Raw genomic sequence first — 20,036 nt, forward strand, 5'->3', positions numbered from 1 at the left:
TCTTTATTTCTCTTCAACACTCGAGATTTATTTTGGCCTTATTTAGCCATATATTTACATCTTTAATCCTTCTCAATTAAATATTTACCCATTGATAACTTTGATGATTGCTCATGTGAATCTTAGCAACCAGCATATTTGATAATTCTGACCATATATCAATCAGTAACTTATGAATCCAGATTAGTAGATGAATGAAATGTCAAGCAAAAGAATAGGGGTAAAATAAAGTCGAATTAATCTCAAGAAATTTAATAACAGGTAGCCAGCTTCTGGCAGAAGTATAATACTGTAGACGAAACCATGCTTAAGGCTCATATAGGTTGAACCATATAACAAAAAGAAAGTAGTTCTAACAAATATTAGAATATACAATAATTCTCATGAATATATGACTTCATTTAACCCATGTTAATTACAAGTTCCTTCTGCAGAATGAAATTAAAGAGTGAGCTGAAAACCTTGCAGTATTAGTTCGATTCAGCTGATTCACTCTCTGTTTGATAGTAGAAGGTTTCCTACCAACTCGCTTTTTGGCACGAGAGGGCTTTCCACTGTAATAGAATCCTGTCAACTCAAGTGCTTCACTGGCCACACCACCCAAAACTGCAAGCACATTTGCAGATTTACTGTAGCAAAATATAATTAGTAACAGCCTAATAAGATATGGAACTCAAATAAAAAATTGTATTAATTCAATTCAAGACCTTTTGGCAAATTTATGGAAATCCCAGTGGATAAACTTGAGACGACTTTCTTCCAAAAGAATTTGGTTCAGATATCCAACTGCATTGGCAAACTCTCTACGTAGCATCATTTCCCGAGGCCTCTTCTCAACAGTCTGTCAATATGTAGTGTCTAAGAAACATTAAAGTAAAAAAAATGGCCGAGCACACCAAACCTGAGCGGTCATTGTGCCCACTTTTGAAGTTTTCTAGCATTTAACAAAAAACGTTGCTCAAAGCCTTAAACCACATCATTCATTTGTTTAAAAATTATGTTTCATGAGAACTTAAATAATAAAAATGTTCATAGAGCATTGCATACCATCCACTAGAGGATACAAATTTAAATAAAGAGAAAAAAACATACTTGACATCCTATGAAGCATACTTGCAACATGTAAACAGGTCTTAATATCCTTATATGCTCATTACGGAATGCTTTAGTCAAGTCTTGTGAACTTCAAAATTCAAACATCAACTTCTTAAAACTATGAAGCACAAATACAGTACTGGGTAAAGTTTTGCTATTTGAGTACTAAAATTAAATAGGTTACTTGTAAATCACCTAACAGAACAACTAAGCTCTGACAAATCATTGCATTTGTTTATCAAAATCCTTCCAAGAATTATCTGTCAACTGTGGAACTGATCAGCAACAATATATATTATAGACTATGATGGTCTACCATTTCCTTCGGTGCTTATACAGGACTAGCATCAGTTACTAACATTAGCATTGATGATAATAGTAAAAGTATAGCATGCATGTTAAATCATGAAGTTTCCTATGGGATGGCATGCCACTATCTATATTTTAAGACCTGAAATTTTGTGTCCATAGTCCATACTACTGCAATACTTATGGTGTGAATCAACACAAGTACACCAATAAAGAAACACTTAGTTTTTGCACAGAAATTTGGAGAGGGAACGCACCATGACATCCAAGAGTCAGCTGTAACATGTGGCTAGATATCATTAGATTACATGGTGATAAAACCAACCAATATGAATCCCAAGTGAGTATGAAATCCAACTTTGGGCATGATCAAAGATGCACATCAGTGATGGACACCTAGGAAAATATTACGAATGAGATAGAATTAATCATTTTTTTAGTGAATGCAACTTCAGTATATATTATCCCAGGAAACATTCATGAAACATCATATAAAAATATGTAATGTCCCCTTCTGAAGCATAAGCAGTTTGAGAACAATCAGCCTGTTTTTTGAGTTTTCCCATCGGTTAATTGGTGGGCAAAGGCGAACTTCAACATTCTTGGAGAGCACAAGATTGATCGAGCAGTGTTGTGCTCATAGTACTAAGTAAAAGTATCTTGGTGAGCCTCAGGATATTTTCAAAATGCAATTCCATCCCTCTAGGAGTTTTCCACAATTATTGAAGAACCATGCTATTTTTAGACAAATGCCAAGTTGCTTCAATTCCTCATCCTAAATCCTCAAACTTTTTTGGTGTGATCAGAATTTTATATCTATGTCATTTTGATGCCCGCAACTTGGGTGAATAATTAAATTATTAAATAATCATAATTTAAGTTGTCATGGGGAGAAAATATTAAAAATGCAACTAAGGTATAATTATTTATTAAAAAGTGTGTTAAGTTGTGCCTTTAGTGCAAAACCTAGGCACATGGGAAACTTTTCTTTCATAAAAGGTTAATTATATAATTTGAAAAAGAGGAAATCAATTATTTTATTTCCTCTAGAAGGTTAGAAAATGAGATTGTGAGCACATAGTTGGAGTTAGACACGATATGATATTGCTCCTACATTTTGAGAGAGCCTATATTCCTGTCTAATTTTTTTGAGAATGTATCCTCTCGAAATACTAGTTTCAGAGAGGAAAACTGCCTAGCTGATTAGAGTGATTTCATAAACGAGACACCAGTGAGCTGCTGATTGAGGTTTCCAGTTGTTGCAAGAATGAATGATTTGAATGATTTTGATTTGTTTTGAATATGTTGTTGTTTTCTGGAATTTTGTTAGTGGTGTTTATAGTGTCTGAACAGCAACTGAGAGATCATTTGATGTTGGTTGCGCATCCTTAAGCAGGCCATGCCCCTTGCCTAGCCATACCATTCACGCTTGTGTGTGCCTGTATACTTCCTACTATCTTAAACTCGTAATTTGTTATCCTATGCTATCCATTGCTAGCAGTATCCCTTAAGAGTTGCAATGAAAACCATTTGGAGGAGGCAGTTGGAGAGGTGTGGGAATGCTAGTGGATGAGATGCCTCACTTTGGCTGTCCATTTATTCCAGTTTGAAGGCGCCCAGGGTTGGAGGTATGATACCAAATTTTTACGAAGTGAGCTTGTTGGTTATTGATGAGCATTGTTGGATTTTGTTTTTCATGTTTTACCAGCAGCTCTATGAGCTTCTACAAACCTGATGATGTCTATTTTCCATTCACAGTTTGATAATCTATCCTTCCAATGTGTTTGAAAGTGTTATGGAGGAATTTTGGAGTGTCTTCTCACTAGTTTGCAATTGGATGGTTTTGGTGTGCTCTTAATCAGTAGTTGATAGTGTGTTCAATACTAATTTGACAGTTTATTGACAGAACAAAGTGATATCAGACCTGCAATCAGTTCATGTCATCTATCAAAGGTATATCTTTGTTGGGTACTTCAGTATTTTATTTATCAATGCTATTTGGTTCATTCTGGGTCGTTGCAACAGTCCATATTTGTGATCAGATATTGTTATCAGAATAAATCAGTTAGTGTATGTTATCTAATGATGATATGAAATGCATTTCATATTATCTCGTAATACCTTGTATGTTAGTACTGCTATTGGCGTTATCTTATACTTTAAGATATTTGCAAAGCCCACTGAATAAATAGAAGTAGGTTGGATGTAATTGCAATCCATTGAATAGATGAGAATGGCCATGTTGTGGAATTCCACTCCACTGAATGAGTGAGAAGTGATTGTGAATAAGAGTAGAATTGTTTTCTACAAGTTCTTGCATCAAGCACAGCGCACTCCACTGAAGAAGGTAGACTTGGCTGGCTATACCACCTGGTATGCCTAGTTGACAATTTTACTTCATGTTGCTGCTATTTATTTGATTTGGAGTGGTCCCATACAATGTATGCTATCCCTTGCCCATCCAGAGAACTGGGTGATTAAAATAACAATAATGACAATACAGGGTGGTTATTACATAAGAAAAAATCTGTCTTATAACTGATTCGATTTCAATACGTGTGGCAGCAAAAAATTGAAAAAATAAGTAAAAAAACCAAAAAGAGGTTATCATTCTGACATTCTCTAATTTGATATTCTGATTAAATTTCAACATCTCACATTCAAATAAATACAATAACTTCAATAAAGTAAATCTTAATTTTTGCATATAAATTTACAGACGGAATGCACCATAAGCTCCAAGAATCAGGTGTAAAATGTGTTTTAACTTTTATTTAACTAAAATTAGATTGCACGATACGATCCCATTGGAATGTCCAAAGAGTTTAAACTCTAAACTTTGGGCTTGGTTACAGATGGGCTTGGCTTCGTTAACCCAAGACAGTGATCAATAATATAAATGAGTTGAAACAAATAGCTTTATTGACTAGTGTAACAAGATATTTCATTGATAATGGATCATGAGAATTGTTGGTGTAAATAAATATTTACAATTTAAACTTTACTTAAGTTTACTTAGGATAATGCATATTCATATTAGTTGCCATGCAAACACCTAGGAGTTTGCATAGTCATATGAGTTGTCATGTTGGCAATACAATAGTTTGCACTCCAATTGAGCACATGTTGTCTACTTCATCTCTTTATAAGATACACCTTTACATTCTTATCCTCTCATTTTTGCACATATATTCATGCACAATGGAGAATAATCCACTCTTGGTGGACATGTGCTTAGTTGTTATGCTTATCTCTTATATGACTCCTAGACATATCAGTTGCCTTTATATACAATGCACTTCTATGTTGTATTCCTCCAATTATCAGATTAATCCATTCTCATTTGATCATATCTTGTCTCTCTTGTGCATCTCTTGAGCTTCTAGATCTTGGCATTTCATTCTTGCCTTAGGAAAATTCTTACATTTTACTAAACAATGAACGCTCCAATTTTGACCTGCAAAAAAATCTCTCCAATAGCTATGCAATGAATGCTCCTTTGCCTCTGATACCATGTAAGAATTTGGTATAGCTCTAATACCATGTAAGAATTTTCCTAAGGCAAGAATAAAATGCCAAGATCTAGGAGCTCAAGAGATAGCACAAGAGAGACAAGATATGATCAAATGGGAATGGATTAATCAGATAATTGGATGATTACATCATAGAAGTGTATTGTATATAAAGGCAACCGCTATGTCTAGGAGTCATACAAGAGATAATCATAACTAAGCACATGTCAACCAAGAGTGGATTATCCCCCATTGTGCACGAATGTATGTAAAACAATGAAAAGATAAGAATGTAAAGGTGTATCTCATATAGAGATGTAGTAGACAACATGTGCTTAATTGGAGCGCAAACTACTGTGTTGTCTACATGACAACTCATATGAATATGCAAACTCGTAGGTGTCTACAAGACAACTAATATGAAATGTAGTAATCTAAGAAAACTTAAGTAAAGTGTAAATAGTAAATACTTATTTACACCAACACCCCCTCTTAAGTGCAACAACTAATATGAATAGTTAATCATTTTTATTTTTTTAGCAAGTCTGATCTTGGACAGATTCAGAGCAGTTCAACTTGATCACGTGAAGCAGCGAGCAATTTTTTTCTTGAAGAGTTGGTCTCAAGACAAATAAGGCAAATTGTGGCAGAACTTGGACACAAGGTTGTTCGAGACAAATCCGGGGAAGCAAGTGGTAACATGGGTGATGCTGACAGTCAAGCTGATTTGGACAAGATCTAGACCCAGCATCTTGATGTGAGGAGTAAGACTCTCAAGCACCAAGATTGGTTGTTGTCACATGATGCAAGGCCAGATGCATTAGAGGCTTCTGATTTCGAGGATAGATTGGAAGAAAAGATGAATGTTGAAATGGCTAGTCTGGGTGAGTAGATCGATAAAGTCCATTCTTTGAGAGATAGTCAACAGATCTATCATTCGTTGATACAAGGGGGAGGACATACTAATAAGTCTTCCAGGATCAGCGAGTACGATGGAGATCGAGATGACACCATCCTAGATAACTTCTTTTGGGATGTGGAGGAGTTTCTAGCGGGATCGCCAAACTTAAGCAATGAAGCTCAAGTCAAAAAGGTGACGGCACATTTGACAAGAAGTGCTAAGTTATGTGGACACATCAGTCGGATGTGTGTTGACAAGCCTGTGAAGGATATCAAGTCTTGGGCAGATTTGAAGAAGGCTTTGCACAATCAGAGGCAATTCGGATTGGATCATCCGAACGAAAATGGAGAACTTGAAGTAGAATGGCACCATCCGAGATTATGTCAAGGCATTTCAGGTGTTGGACTTGGAATGTACTAAGTTAAACAATATTGAGCGCTTGTACTTATTCACCAAAGGTGTACAACCTTGGGCGAATGAAGAAATCTAGCATCAAAAAGTTCAAACTCTTGCTGAAGCGATCATGGTAGCAGACGGTTTACTCAACTACAAAGGGAACACTACTAAGAGCTTTGGACAAGCATGTGAGAACCATGGCAAACGGTTCCACCAGAATGACAAGAAGGAGAACACTTCTAACAATGATGGCGATCACAAAGGCAAAAAGAAGACATCAAAGGCAAATGGGAAAGACAACGCCAAGAAGAAAGAGGCAGCCCAGAAAAAGAAAAAGAGCCTAGACTTGGGTTGTTTCATTTGCAACTAAACTAATCATTGGGCGAAGGAATGTCTGGATAGGAGCAGGATCAGTGTGATTTTGGGAGAAGAGACTAAGATGCCCAGAATGAGCACCTTGCAACTTCTCAACTCGATGCACAACTCATCAAGTGCATCGATCGACATGAGTTATGTTATTTGGAGACCTTCTTTAGAGGAAGAAAGGTAATGGCGATGGTTGACTCGGGGGCAACGCATAACTACATATCAGCGAGACAGGCTAAAAGGCTTGGCCTTAAGATGGAAGAAACATCGACTCACTTCAAAGCAGTCACAGCACCGACAAAGAAAGTCAATGGAGACATGTGAAAGGAAACCGTCCGAGTTAGATCTTGGCAGGGAACGGTGAACTTGGTTGCTATTGATATGGATGAGTTTGATTTGATCCTTGGGCAGGAATTCCTAAGGACAACATCAGCAACAGTTTTGCCTCACTTGAATTGTATTTTGGTACTTAATTCGGAGAGACCTAGTTTGATACCTACAATGAAGAATAGGGATGGAGAAAGTGACCTTAATGCGTTGAGTGCGAAGCAGATCTAAAGAAGTAACCAGGATGAGTTGTACTTAGCCACTTTACTTGGAGGATGGGATGAAGGAGAGTCGTCATTGACTTCCGACACCTTGGTTAAATGTGTTGCTAGAATACACGGATCTCATGCCCGAGAACTTGCCATTAGTTTTGCCACCACGGAGACATTTTGATCATAGGATAGAGTTGGAGGAAGGAGCAAGACCACCTGTGAAAGCACCATACCGCCTTTCAGGACTAGAGGTGGTCGAACTAAAGAAGCAGTTGATAGATCTTCTCAAGGCCGGTTATCTCCACCCGTCCAAATCTCCCTATGCAGAACCAATCTTGTTTCAACAGAAGAAGGAAGGGACACTTCGACTTTGTGTGGACTACAGAGTGTTGAACAAATGGACGATAAAGAATATGTATCCACTCACCTTGATAGCGGACAATTTCGACCGCTTGGTGGATGCAAGGGTCTTTAGCAAGTTGTATTTGAGGCAAGGTTATTATCAGATCAGGATCGCACCAGACAACAAAGAGAAAATGGCCATAACGACTAGGTATGAGAGTTGAGTTCCTGGTGATGCCTTTCAGTCTAACCAACCCCCCTACGACGTTCAGTACATTGATGAACGATGTTTTCAGGCCTTTGTTGGATAAGTGTGTAGTTGTCTACTTGGATGATATTCTGATCTATAGGAAAGACTTGGGCGAGCACAAGGAACATCTACGGGAGGTGTTTAAGTTGCTTAAAATGCATGATCTGTACATGAAAAGAAGTGCATGTTTGCACAAGAGGAGGTGTCGCTTTCGGGACAGATTGTTGGGCATTGGCAAATTAATCCATATCCGGAAAAGTTGACAGCTATTTGAGACTAGAAACCCTTGCACAATGTTCACAAGGTAAGGCAATTCCTCGTCTTAGCCAACTACTATCAGAAGTTCATGGAAGGCTACTCTAGGATCAAGATCCCATTAACCGATTTACTAAAGGACAGAGAATGGAAATGGGGCGACAAGTAGTAGATTTCATTTGATACATTGAAGCAAACGTTGATTGTGGTTTCAATAATGCTGAGACTTAGTAGATCATTTGAGGCAAGCGATATGATCAAGCAAATCGGTGGAACAGGTCAGTGGGAAGACTTGGAGAGAATTGATACCCGATCGAGTGCAAATAATTTAATGATCAAGCAAATCGGTGGAACAGGTCAGTGGGAAGACTTGGAGAGAATTGGTGCCCGATCGAGTGCAAATAATTTTGATGGAGAATAGATTGGCAATTACGAGTCTGATATCCATTCTACTTGCATCACTTTCAAATGGTGTAAAGGAGGTTTAGTCCATTTGTGCATCGATTTTAGAATCGAGCATTGTCTATCCGATTCAACTAACACCTATTCGAACAATGTCATTTTAGATCACTGGGAGCAGCATGGTATAGTTTTGTTGAGGGACTTGATGATACTGGGAAATGGCATGAATGTGCAGATTGAGAAGTGTGATAGAACCGTGACACTTTTGAGGAATTGTACTACGGCATTTGATTGTTGGAAATGGGATGGTCAAACAATTTTAGATCTGTGGGGTGACAAACTCTCGAAGCTGACCGAGCTACTCTCTTTTGAGTTTGTGCATATTTGGTTAGACATGGTGGTAGAACATGGGATGTTATGCTTAGACAATATTGAAATCATTGCGGGAAGAGAGCACACGGTTCCGACTCAGTCTAGACAAGAGATCCCAGTGAGATCAAAGTTATTGAGTGATAAGTTCGCAAGGTTGACCGAGTTGTTTCAGGATGACACCAACTCGGATAATGATTGTATCATGACGGAGGAGGCCTTCGAACTAATTCAAACACAGCACGAACTAGAAAAGAGGTTGAACTTCATTAGGATGGTGGGACATGAAGACAAGAATAGTGGAGTTAATCTAATGGAAACATCTACAGAACCTACGGTGAGAGATTCACCTCATAGCGTAGTTCTGGGAGGAGTTCCTCTAGATCCCCACACGATCTCGATTACCTTCGGGCGTCGTGAGGACGACAACACCCAACTCAGCATTGAAGACATCAACATCATTTCGGATTTTCTAGAGCTAGGCGAATAGTTTCACATGAACAGAATTTTGGACACTTGGGATAGTGACGGAATGATTCACTTTGGTGATGTATTTTATCCCGGAGATAGCTTAGACATTGACTATTCTGGAGGTACCTTGGAGGCTTCAGAAATTTTCAGTCAGTGCTCACTTGCATTTAACAATTGGGCATGGGAGGATCGAGAAGATATACCAAGTGAACTTTTGCGGCACATACTCATTTGTCCATGACAACACGTAACAAATAAGCATAAAAAGTATGATTAACTATTCATATTAGTTCCTAGATCCATGTTTTAAGCTTCCCTTTGCCCATGAGGAAGATAAGATCGATTTCTTCTTCTCCTACTAATATTGTATCTACTGTTGCTCCTAATGATGCTTGTATTCACACAGTCATGGATTCACATGGTTCATTGCAACAGAACATTCCTTGTCTTCCAAATACAGCTCCTTGGGATGACTACTTGACAGACATTTTCAATTTGTTTGTGCACTCCTACGTTGCAGATTTGGGAGACACTATTGATGAGATTCATCTTCTCTTCGATGAAGATGATCCTTCTTCAATTGTTGTGAAGTAACACTCTAACCCTCATCTTCATTCTCTACTTGATCATTCTTTTCAGATTGACATGATGGTGGATACTTTGATACAGCAGTTGGAGGTCACTTTCTCTTCAGAGGAGACGGTTGAGTCTTTGATACATGTTCTACATTCATCCTCAGTTGATCCTGATTTGTCTTTTCCTATAGTCGCATAGTACACATGATTTGGAGGAGGCATCTTTCAATATTGACGTGGGGACACTTGAGCATTACTCAATGATTTCATACGTTTTGAGGTTTCTTCCTATAGATGGGGGAGGCTTCTTTCATACACCTTTGGTCTTGTTTCTTCCTAAGGGGAGGAATGTTGTTCTGCACTCATGGCACAGTTTCTACATCGAGCCTGGAGCATCTACCATTGGTGTACACTCTACATTGAGGGGGGGCTACTGTGTCTCTCTTCCACTTCTTCTCTCTTATGGGGGGGATCTTTTCCTCACATGAGGTCTTCTTCTCTCTCATTTTCTTTCATTGTACTCATCTCTCTTTTTGGAAGGGGGTTTTTCCCATGTGGTTTTCCCTCTTTCTCCGCTTTATGAGAGATTGCATTGCATATCTTTTGCACTTGTAGTCTGTACATGGGTACCTAACATGGTCTAGTAGCCAGGACTCATCTTGCATTATTATCTAGCTTTTGTGAGCTTAAGTACATTTCCCTAAGTTGCACTTAGGGGGGGGTGTTGGTGTAAATAAGTATTTACTATTTACACTTAAGTTTACTTAGGTTAATGCATATTCATATTAGTTGTCCTATAGACACTTAGGAGTTTGCATATTCATATGAGTTGTCATGTAGACAATACAGTAGTTTGCACTCCAATTGAGCACATGTTGTCTACTACATCTCTTTATGAGATACAACTTTACATTCTTATCCTCTCATTGTTGCAAGTACATTCATGCGCAATGGAGGATAATCCATTCTTGGTGGACATGTTCTTAGTTGTTATACTCATCTCTTGTATGACTCCAAGACATATCAGTTGCCTTTATATACAAGGCACTTCTATGATGTATTCATCCAATTATCTGATTAATCCATTCCCATTTGATCATATCTTGTCTCTCTTGTGCTATCTCTTAAGCTTCTAGATCTTGGTATTTCATTCTTGCCTTAGGCAAATTCTTACATGGTATCAGAGTTATAAAAAAAATTTACCTAATATCAGAGCTATACCAAATTCTTACATGGTATCAAAGCATCTCCTGTTGCTCATGATGATCTAGCACAACACGGATTAGATGCAGCAAACTTTGAGTTCAACTCGGGTGAAACTTATCTTGATTTTATCGACTTCCATGGAGAATGGCACTAGGATCAGATTGTGACTGTCTGGGATAGTCATACTCTGAATAGTTTGGGTGATGTGGTATCCGATGAACGGAAAGCTAGCAGCTCGAATTAGGAGAGGCGCAAAAGAAATTTGGAAATCTTAAGTTGGTGTGATTGAGTGGTACAGAACTAGTAGGAGTTCAATCCGCCCACACCTACAACACCTCAAGACCGAGCAATTTAGATGGAGGAATACGATAGGAGGCAAGCGATATGGTCAAGCAGATTGGTGGAACAGATCTGTGAGAAAACTTGGACAGAATTGGTACTTGATTGAGTGTAAGTAGTTTTGATGGAGAACAATTTGGCAACTATGAGTCCGATATCCATTCTACTTGCATCACTTTCAGAAGGTGAAAAGGAGGTTCAGTCCATTTGTGCATTGATTTTAGAATCAAGCATATCTATTCGAACGATGCCATTTTAGATCGCTAGGAGCAACGTGGTACAGTTTCGTTGAGGGACTTGATGACACTGGGAAATGGCATGGATTGGCAGATTGAGAAGTGTAATAGAGCCTTGACACTTTTGAGGAATTGTACTAAGCCTTTTGATCGTTGGAAATGGGATGGTCAAACAATTTTGGATCCGTGGGGTGACAAACTCTTGAAGCTGGCCGAGCTACTCGCTTTTAAGTTCGTACGTAGTTGGTCAGACTTGGTGGCAAAACATGGGATGTTATGCCTAGACGATATTGAGATCGTTGTGGAAAGAGAGCACATGGTTTCGACTTAGCTAAGACAAATGACACCAATGAGATTGGACACCTTGTGTATTGTAAAGATGAGGATGCGAGCGATGAGAGTGATCAGATGGAGACACGGGTTGATCCTGTGGTGAGAGTTTCACCTCATGGCGCAAATCAAGCTCCTACTCCCTTTGATCCTTACTTGGTACCGATCACTTTTAGACGTCAAGGAGACGGCACAATACAACTGAGGTTTGACAATGTGAACTACATTCCAGATTACATTGGCAATGATAATCAAGATAGGATCTTGCAAAACTGGAGTCAAATGGTGTGATACATTTCAGAGATGTGTTCTACTTAGCAGATGAATGGGATGACTCATATTTGGATAGGCGTACTGAAGTTGTGGAAATTCTTAACTAGTGTGTAGAGGCCATAGATGGATGGGCCTAGGAAAACCACAAAGATGTACCCTACAAACCTTTCAGAGACAGGCTTGTCAGGATAGCAAGATCCCTTCATCTACAAGGAGTTGACGACACAGTGGTCAGTTGGGTTCCTAAGACTATTCAGTCCAGTCCTACGAATACAGTTAACATCGTGTCGAATAGTACTGATCGGGAAGATCAAGCTCCGAAGATTAATGTTTCACCCATCACAATTAGTCCAACAGGGACAGACTTGACTCATATTGAGATTGATTCGGTTGATATGTATCCAAACTTCACCGAGTTCAATGAAGATGTTCAAAGGGAGGAAATCGTCACGACTTGGGATAAACTTGAGTCAATTCAAACTGAGGATACATGCCTCAGAGGTATTTCGGTTATTTCTGATATGGATGGTTACATGGGAGATCTAGGGATCTCAGAACCATATTCTGATATCTGAACAATTAGAGCAATCAAGAGATTTTCGTACCATTGTGAAGTAGACTGACTCTATGGACGAAGTCGAAATTGGATGGAGGGGAAACTAGTAGCTCGAATTGGGAGAGGTACGAAAGGGATGTGGAAATCTTAAGTTGGTGTGATCGGGTGGTACAAAACTAGGAGTTCAATCTGGCCACACCTAGAACTCCTCGAGACCGAGCAGTTCAAATGGAGGAATCAGAATTGAGATCAGATGAAATTGATACCAACATCATTTTGGATGGAGATGTTGGGTTCCCTCAGCGTAGGGACTCCATCGAACAAAAGTAAAGTTACATGTTTTGGACCTCCCAGTACATTGCAAGCCGTACAGGCATCGAGGACATCACCACTAGTTTAGTGAGGGAGGATGTAAGGGGTTTGCGTTATGGGCCGACTTGGAGGCCTAGTTTACCTTGTCGAGCTAGCTGACTTGGTGATCTCTTATTTAGCCAAAGCAATTTGGAACCGCACATTGGGCATGGAGCCTAAGTGTGACATCGCCGAGGCTAAGTGATGCAATCAAGTGCAACATAGAACCGAGTGGGGTTTTATTTATCCTGGGAGAGTGAGCTCTTAGAGGCCAACTTAGGTGATTTGGGGCCTAGCATTTATGTAAAGTATGGTGTTGCATTGGGCACCGAAATAGGTCCGGCCCTATTTCCATAACAGCTAGTTGGAGGCAAGCCACTATAAAGGAAGGCACAGTGCATCATTCATTCATCAGAGAGACGAAGGAAGTTCGACAGCAGAGCAGTGGAGCGACGGAGGAGCAATAAGTGTGAGATTTGGTCTTAGACACTTGGTTGCCTAAGTCGTATACTAAACTATTGATTATTTTGTATTCATGAGCATAGAGCTCTTTTGAAATAAGGATGGCTAAGAGGAATTGGCTCGATCCAATCTTGGAGGCGCCTAACTTCATTGTAAATTGGTTTACTATTGAATTGAGCTTAACAGGGAGATTGCCCCACCCACATATTGGTCTGTGTTGATTGCATAAGTCATCATTCTAGAAGTTATGTTTTGGATTCACTTGCATTCGAATGAGAGTTCCCAGATCTGTGTTTTATGCTTTTGTATAAGCGTAAATAAGCATTTAAGAATTTGGTATAGCTCTGATACCATGTAAGAATTTGGTATAGCTCTAATACCATGTAAGAATTTGCCTAAGGCAAGAATGAAATGCCAAGATCTAGAAGCTCAAGAGATAGCACAAGAGAGACAAAATACAATCAAATGAGAATGGATTAATTAGATAATTGGATGAATACATCATAGAAGTGCCTTGTATATAACGGCAATCAAGAAGACTAGGAATCATGCAAGAGCTAGGCATAACAACTAAGCACATGTCTACCAAGAGTGGATTATCCTCCATTGTGCATGAATGTGCGTGCAACAATGAGAGGATAAGAATACAAAGGTGTATCTCATAAAGAGATGTAGTAGACAACTTGTGCTCAATTGGAGTGCAAACTACTGTGTTGTCTACATGACAACTCATATGAATATGCAAACTCCTAGGTGTCTACATGACAACTAATATTAATATGCATTAAACTAAGTAAACTTAAGTAAAGTGTAAATAGTAAATACTTATTTACACCAACACCCCCCTTTAAGTGCAACTTAGGAAAATGTACTTAAGCTCACAAAAGATAGATAATAATGCAGATGGATCTCGGCTACTAGGCCATGTTAGGTACCCATGTACAAACTACAAGTGCAAAAGATAGATGCAAAGACCTCATGTGAGGAAAAGATCCCCCCATAAAAGAGAAGAGGAAGATAGACCAAGTAGCCTTCCGTCAATGTAGAATGTACACCAATGGTAGATGCTCCGGGCTCGATGTAGAAACTCTACCATGAGTGTAGAACAACATTCCTCCCCTTGGGAAGAAACAAAACCAAAGGTGTATCAATGAAGCCTCCCCCGTCTGTCGGAAGAAACCTCAAAATATATGGAATCTCTGAAACCTGCTCAAGTGTCCCCATGTCAATACTGAAAGGTGTCTCCTTCAAATCATGTGTACTATGCCACTCTACTAAAAAAGACAAATCAAGATCAACTGAGGATGAATGTAGAACATGTATCAAAGACTCAAGTATCTCCTTAGAAGAAAAAGTGACCTCCAACTGTTGTATCAAAGGATCTACCATCGTATCAACCTCGAAAGATTGATCAAGTAGAGAATGAAGATGAGAATCAGCATGCTCCCTCGCAACAATTGAAGAAGGATCATCTTCACCAATGAAAAGATGAATGTCATCAATAGTGTCTCCCAAATTTGCAACGTAGGACTCCACAACAAACTAGAAATGTCTGTCAAGTAGTCATCCCAAGGAGTTGTAGTTGGAAGACAAGGAATGTCTTGCTGCACTGAATCACCTAAATCCATAAATGTGTGAATACAAGTATCATCAAAAACAATAGTAAATGTAGTGATCTGAACTAGAGGGGATGTAGCTACAACTGGAGGTAAAAGATCTTTTAGGAATAAACATGTGGATCTCCATACATCTCCCAAAGATAGATCCAAATATCATAAAAATCAGTTGACTTCATGTCATCAAGTGAATCCATAACCTCCATATCCATATTTAGATAGAGTGCACGACAAATGATTGTAACAGTGTCACCATTGTATGAAAGTCCTTTCACATATGGCAATGCATTATGCTCACTAAGATAAGTAAATTAATTCACTCCATTGCTTATAGTTTTGTGTTGTCAAGGTAATTAAATCATCCTCATCCATGATGTAATAATCAATGCAACCCCCCCCCCAAAATAGATGCTTTGGCACTTTATGTTTAGTGCGTGTACAATAGACACTTGTCAAAATGAACCAAAGTGAACTTTTGATTTTGATGGTTACAACAACAAATATGAAGCTATATATGACTCAACAAGATAAGACACGAGACCTCTCAAGGATCTAATTAATTACAAGTGCCAAAATAGGTCAAAAATAACCAAATGTCAAAAGCACTATGTCCACTCAAAATTACTCCAAACTTATACCAGATCTGGAAAGTAGACAAAAAATTATACACTTTCAAAAAAAATAGCACCTGAAGATGTTTCCATATGAGCCCGAACGAAGCCTTTGAAGTTTCAAAAATTGAGATTTGCAATTTTCAGAAAAATTCAGGAACAGAGATTACAAAAAACCTCTATAATTATTTTTCGTGAATCGTCGCCGCCGCACCTCTAAAAATCAAATGACTCTAGATTTCACCTCAGATGTCCAATTTTGATGAAACAAAAGTTGATTTAGGGGTTTTTTGACCTTTTGAATGTTTTACCAATATCTGATTTGCACCAACAAGCTCCAATCTTGACCTGCAAAAAAACATCTCTCCAATGGCTATGCAATGGAACTCCTATGGCTTTGATACTATGGAACTGAGCACAAAAAATAATTACAAAGGTTATTTGTAATCTCTACTCTTGAAGTTTTCTAAAAATCACAAATCCCAATTTTTGCAACTTCAAAGGCTTCATTCGGGCTTATATGGACACATATTCAAGTGCTATTTTTTTTTGAAAGCGTATAATTTTTTGTCTACTTTCCAAATCTGGTATCAGTTTGGAGTAATTTCCAATGGAAATAGTACTTTCAGAATTTGGTCATTCTTGGCCTATTTTGGTACTTGTAATTAATTAGATCCTTGAAAGGTCTTCTTGAGTCATATATAGCTTCATATTTGTTGTTGTAACTATCAAAATCAGAAGTCCACTTTGGTTCATTTTGACAAGTGGTCAATTGTCCATGCACTAAGTATAAAGCAAAGTAACAAGAATCGGAATCGGATCGGAATCGGCAAGGCCGAATCAAATCGTGAATCGGCCATGAATCGGAATCGAATCGGCCATGAATCGGAAAATTTAAAAAACCTTTGAAATTTAGTGAGTAACTTATTTCATAAACCCTTTATCGCTGATTCGATTCACCGATTCACAAAAAATCGTTTGGCTTGAATCGAATCGCCAAATCGCGTGAATCGCATGAATCGCCGTGATTCTTGGAACTATGGTATAAAGTGCCAAAGCATCTATTTTGGGAGGGTTCCTTCTTTTTTCACATTTTGGAGAGTGCATTAATTTGTTTTTCTTGAGATAAGCACATCATGGGTAAAGTCATGGAATTGACAATCCATCCTGTACTTGAATTTTTTACTGGGGATATTTATGCATCATGGGCAAAGGGAATCATTACATATTGTAGATGGATAAAACTCTTGCCTAATCTTTATGGACTTATTCCTATGCCCAAGTCAAAGTTCAAAAATTTAGCTTGGTGTGACAGGAATATGCATAAATGGGGATTGATTGCTTATAGCCTTGGTCCATCTTTCTTCTTTGAAGTTGATAGCAAGCTAAAAGGTATTAAATGCCTACGCACACGTTGGCTTATTATTTGGGAACACTTTGGAGATCCTCATGTTCCTCCATTACTAGAAGATCTAGTTGCAGATTGTTTGTTTCCACTTGATGATGTAGATAACATACCTTATGGAAGATTCAAACTTTTGATGATATTGAGATTCTTGATAATCTAAAGACTCCAGTTGCAGCTACTAATTCTCCTATTAATATTGCATCTACTGTTGCTCTTGATGATGCTTGTATTCACAGAGTCATGGATTCACATGATTCAGTACAACAAGATATTCATTGTCTTCCAGACTCAATCCCATGGGATGACTACTTGACAGACATTTCTAGTTTGTTTGTGGAATCCTATATTGTAGATTTGGGAGACACTATTGATGACATTCATCTTCTCTTTGATGAAGATGATCCTCCTTTTGTTGTTGCGAGGGAACACTTTGACCCTCATCTTCATTCTCTACTTGATCATTCTTTCGAGGTTGACATGATGGTGGATACTTTGATACAACAGTTGGAGGTCATTTTCTCTTCAAAAGAGATGCTCGAGTCTTTGATTCATGTTCTACATTCATTCTCAGTTGATCCTGACTTGTCTTTTTTAGCAGAGCGGCATAGTACACATGATTTGGAGGAAGCACTTTTTATTATTGGCATGGGGACACTTGAGCATGTTTCAGAGATTCCATACATTTTGAGGTTTCTTCCTACAGATGAGGGAGGGTTTATTGATGCACCTTTGGTTTTGTTTCTTCCTAAGGGGAGAAAGTTGTTCTACACGCATGGCACAGTTTCTACATCGAGCCTGAAGCATCTACCATTGGTGTAAATTCTACATTGAGGGGAGGCTACTTGGTCTATCTTCCACTTCTTCTCTCTTATGGGGGGGATCTTAACGTCACATGAGGTCGTCTTCTCTTTCATTTTATTTTATTGTACTTATCTCTCTTTTTGGAGGGGGGTTTTTCCCATGTGGTTTTCCCTCTTTCTCCGCTTTATGAGAGATTGCATTGCACATCTTTTGCACTTGCATATTGTACATGGGTACCTAACATGGCCTAGTAACCAGGACCCATCTTGCATTATTATCTAGCTTTTGTGAGCTTAAGTACATTTCCCTAAGTTGCACTTAAGGGGGGGTGTTGGTGTAAATAAATATTTACTATTTACACTTTACATAAGTTTACTTAGGATAATGCACATTCATATTAGTTGTCATGTAGACACCTAGGAGTTTGCATATTCGTATGAGTTGTCATATTAACAATACAATGATTTGCACTCCAATTGAGCACATGTTGTCTACTACATCTCTTTATGAGATACACCTTTACGTTCTTATCCTCTCATTGTTGCACATTCATTCATGCACAATGGAGGATAATCTACTTTTGATGGACATATGCTTAGTTGTTATGCTTATCTCTTGTATGACTCTTAGACATATCAGTTGTCTTTATAGACAAGGCACTTCTATGTCATATTCATCCAATTATCTGATTAATCCATTCTCATTTGATCATATTTTATCTCTCTTGTGCCATCTCTTGAGCCTCTAGATCTTGGCATTTCATTCTTGCCTTAGGAAAATTCTTACATGATACGAAAGCTTAAGGCAGATTTTTACATGGTATCAGAGCTATACCAAATTCTTACAAGAATGATCCAAAATGTTGATGCTGAAAACCACAACACAGTTTAATCCAGCAGCACTCCTAAGCAAGCTACTCTCCATTTGTACAGAGCAATATATAAATGTGTATTATCACAGAAACATCTCACAAGGCAATGCATAAACCTAGGAATAGATCTTTCTAACTGATCGGATTTCAATGCATGCTGCAAAAAAAATCAAACAGTATTTGGCATAAATTGAAATGGTTATCAATCTGACATCTCATTGTCATATTAACATAGTCTACAATGAGAATTTTAGATAATAGAAACAGGAAATGTATAAAGCCATAGATATTCCAATTAAAAATCCAAAAACAAGAGTAGAATAGATACCTTGATCAAATTCAAGACAATTATTGGATTGCCGTATCGCCTAGCAAGATCCTCAAAGTGCAGCTTTGTTGCCTGATAAGTTGGATCATATCTCTGTACTGTAGTATTGAGAGCATTGAGTTAAACTTTCTACTAGACACAAGTAAGTTAAAATGTGCTTCAAGCATTCCCTTATGAGGACCTAAAAAATATGAACCATAATTCTTGAAAGACAAACCAAAATATATTCACCTACATATAATGTCAGGTTTTGGACTCAGACGTGAAGCTTCTTGGGACCAGAAAAGTGGTATAGATCCCCTCATCTGGACAACTGAACTCATCTTCCCTTTCCCAGTCCCTGCATCCTCATCAAGAACAATTTGTTCTGTCTCCACATCATTTGCTACCCTACCCAAATCATTGACTCCTCTTTTCAGGTACCTGCATCATGAGTAGAAACAGAATAATTACAAATGGGGACAGCTAAAAAGAATAAAAAGCAATGTCCAACCATGGTGTAGGTAACAAATGTACAACCCAGGTTTGGCATACGATAAAAACAGTGCTTTGATAAAGGTCCGATTACTCCCTACATTATTTTGTAATTTGTACTAAGCAGAGTTTAATTAAATTTATGTGGATAATTTGAACACTGTGACTAACCAAACCATCACACCTACTCATATCATCTAAATGTATAGGCTGTATCTGTAATGTCCCCTTTTGGGATATACCTGATTTTGCCCAAAAATAGCAATACAATTTATTCAAATAGAATTGTATGAAAAATTAAATAATTGTAATGCAAGTTTCGAAAAAAATCTAAATTTAGGTCATGTAACAATACTAATTAACATCAAAGCATTAATATCAAGTATTCATGA

At 38.2% G+C, this 20,036-nt stretch overlaps 1 protein-coding gene across 1 annotated transcript in view; it reads right to left on the reverse strand.

The window, feature by feature from the left end:
* The window catches only part of ATSAC1 (Phosphoinositide phosphatase family protein), a 140,852-nt gene that overhangs the window by 34,654 nt on the left and 86,162 nt on the right, over positions 1-20,036 (reverse strand). The window contains exons 6-9 of the mRNA XM_089824136.1: positions 19,406-19,593; positions 19,171-19,268; positions 708-841; positions 462-629 (exon numbers count right to left, since the gene is read on the reverse strand). Coding sequence (XP_089680262.1) covers positions 462-629; positions 708-841; positions 19,171-19,268; positions 19,406-19,593 — 588 coding nt within the window. The remainder of the gene's footprint in view (positions 1-461; positions 630-707; positions 842-19,170; positions 19,269-19,405; positions 19,594-20,036) is intronic.

Source organism: Cupressus sempervirens, chromosome 1 (genome assembly GCF_028749045.1).
Source record: "Cupressus sempervirens isolate cs-2001-9-10 chromosome 1, ASM2874904v1, whole genome shotgun sequence".
Lineage (NCBI taxonomy): Eukaryota > Viridiplantae > Streptophyta > Pinopsida > Cupressales > Cupressaceae > Cupressus > Cupressus sempervirens.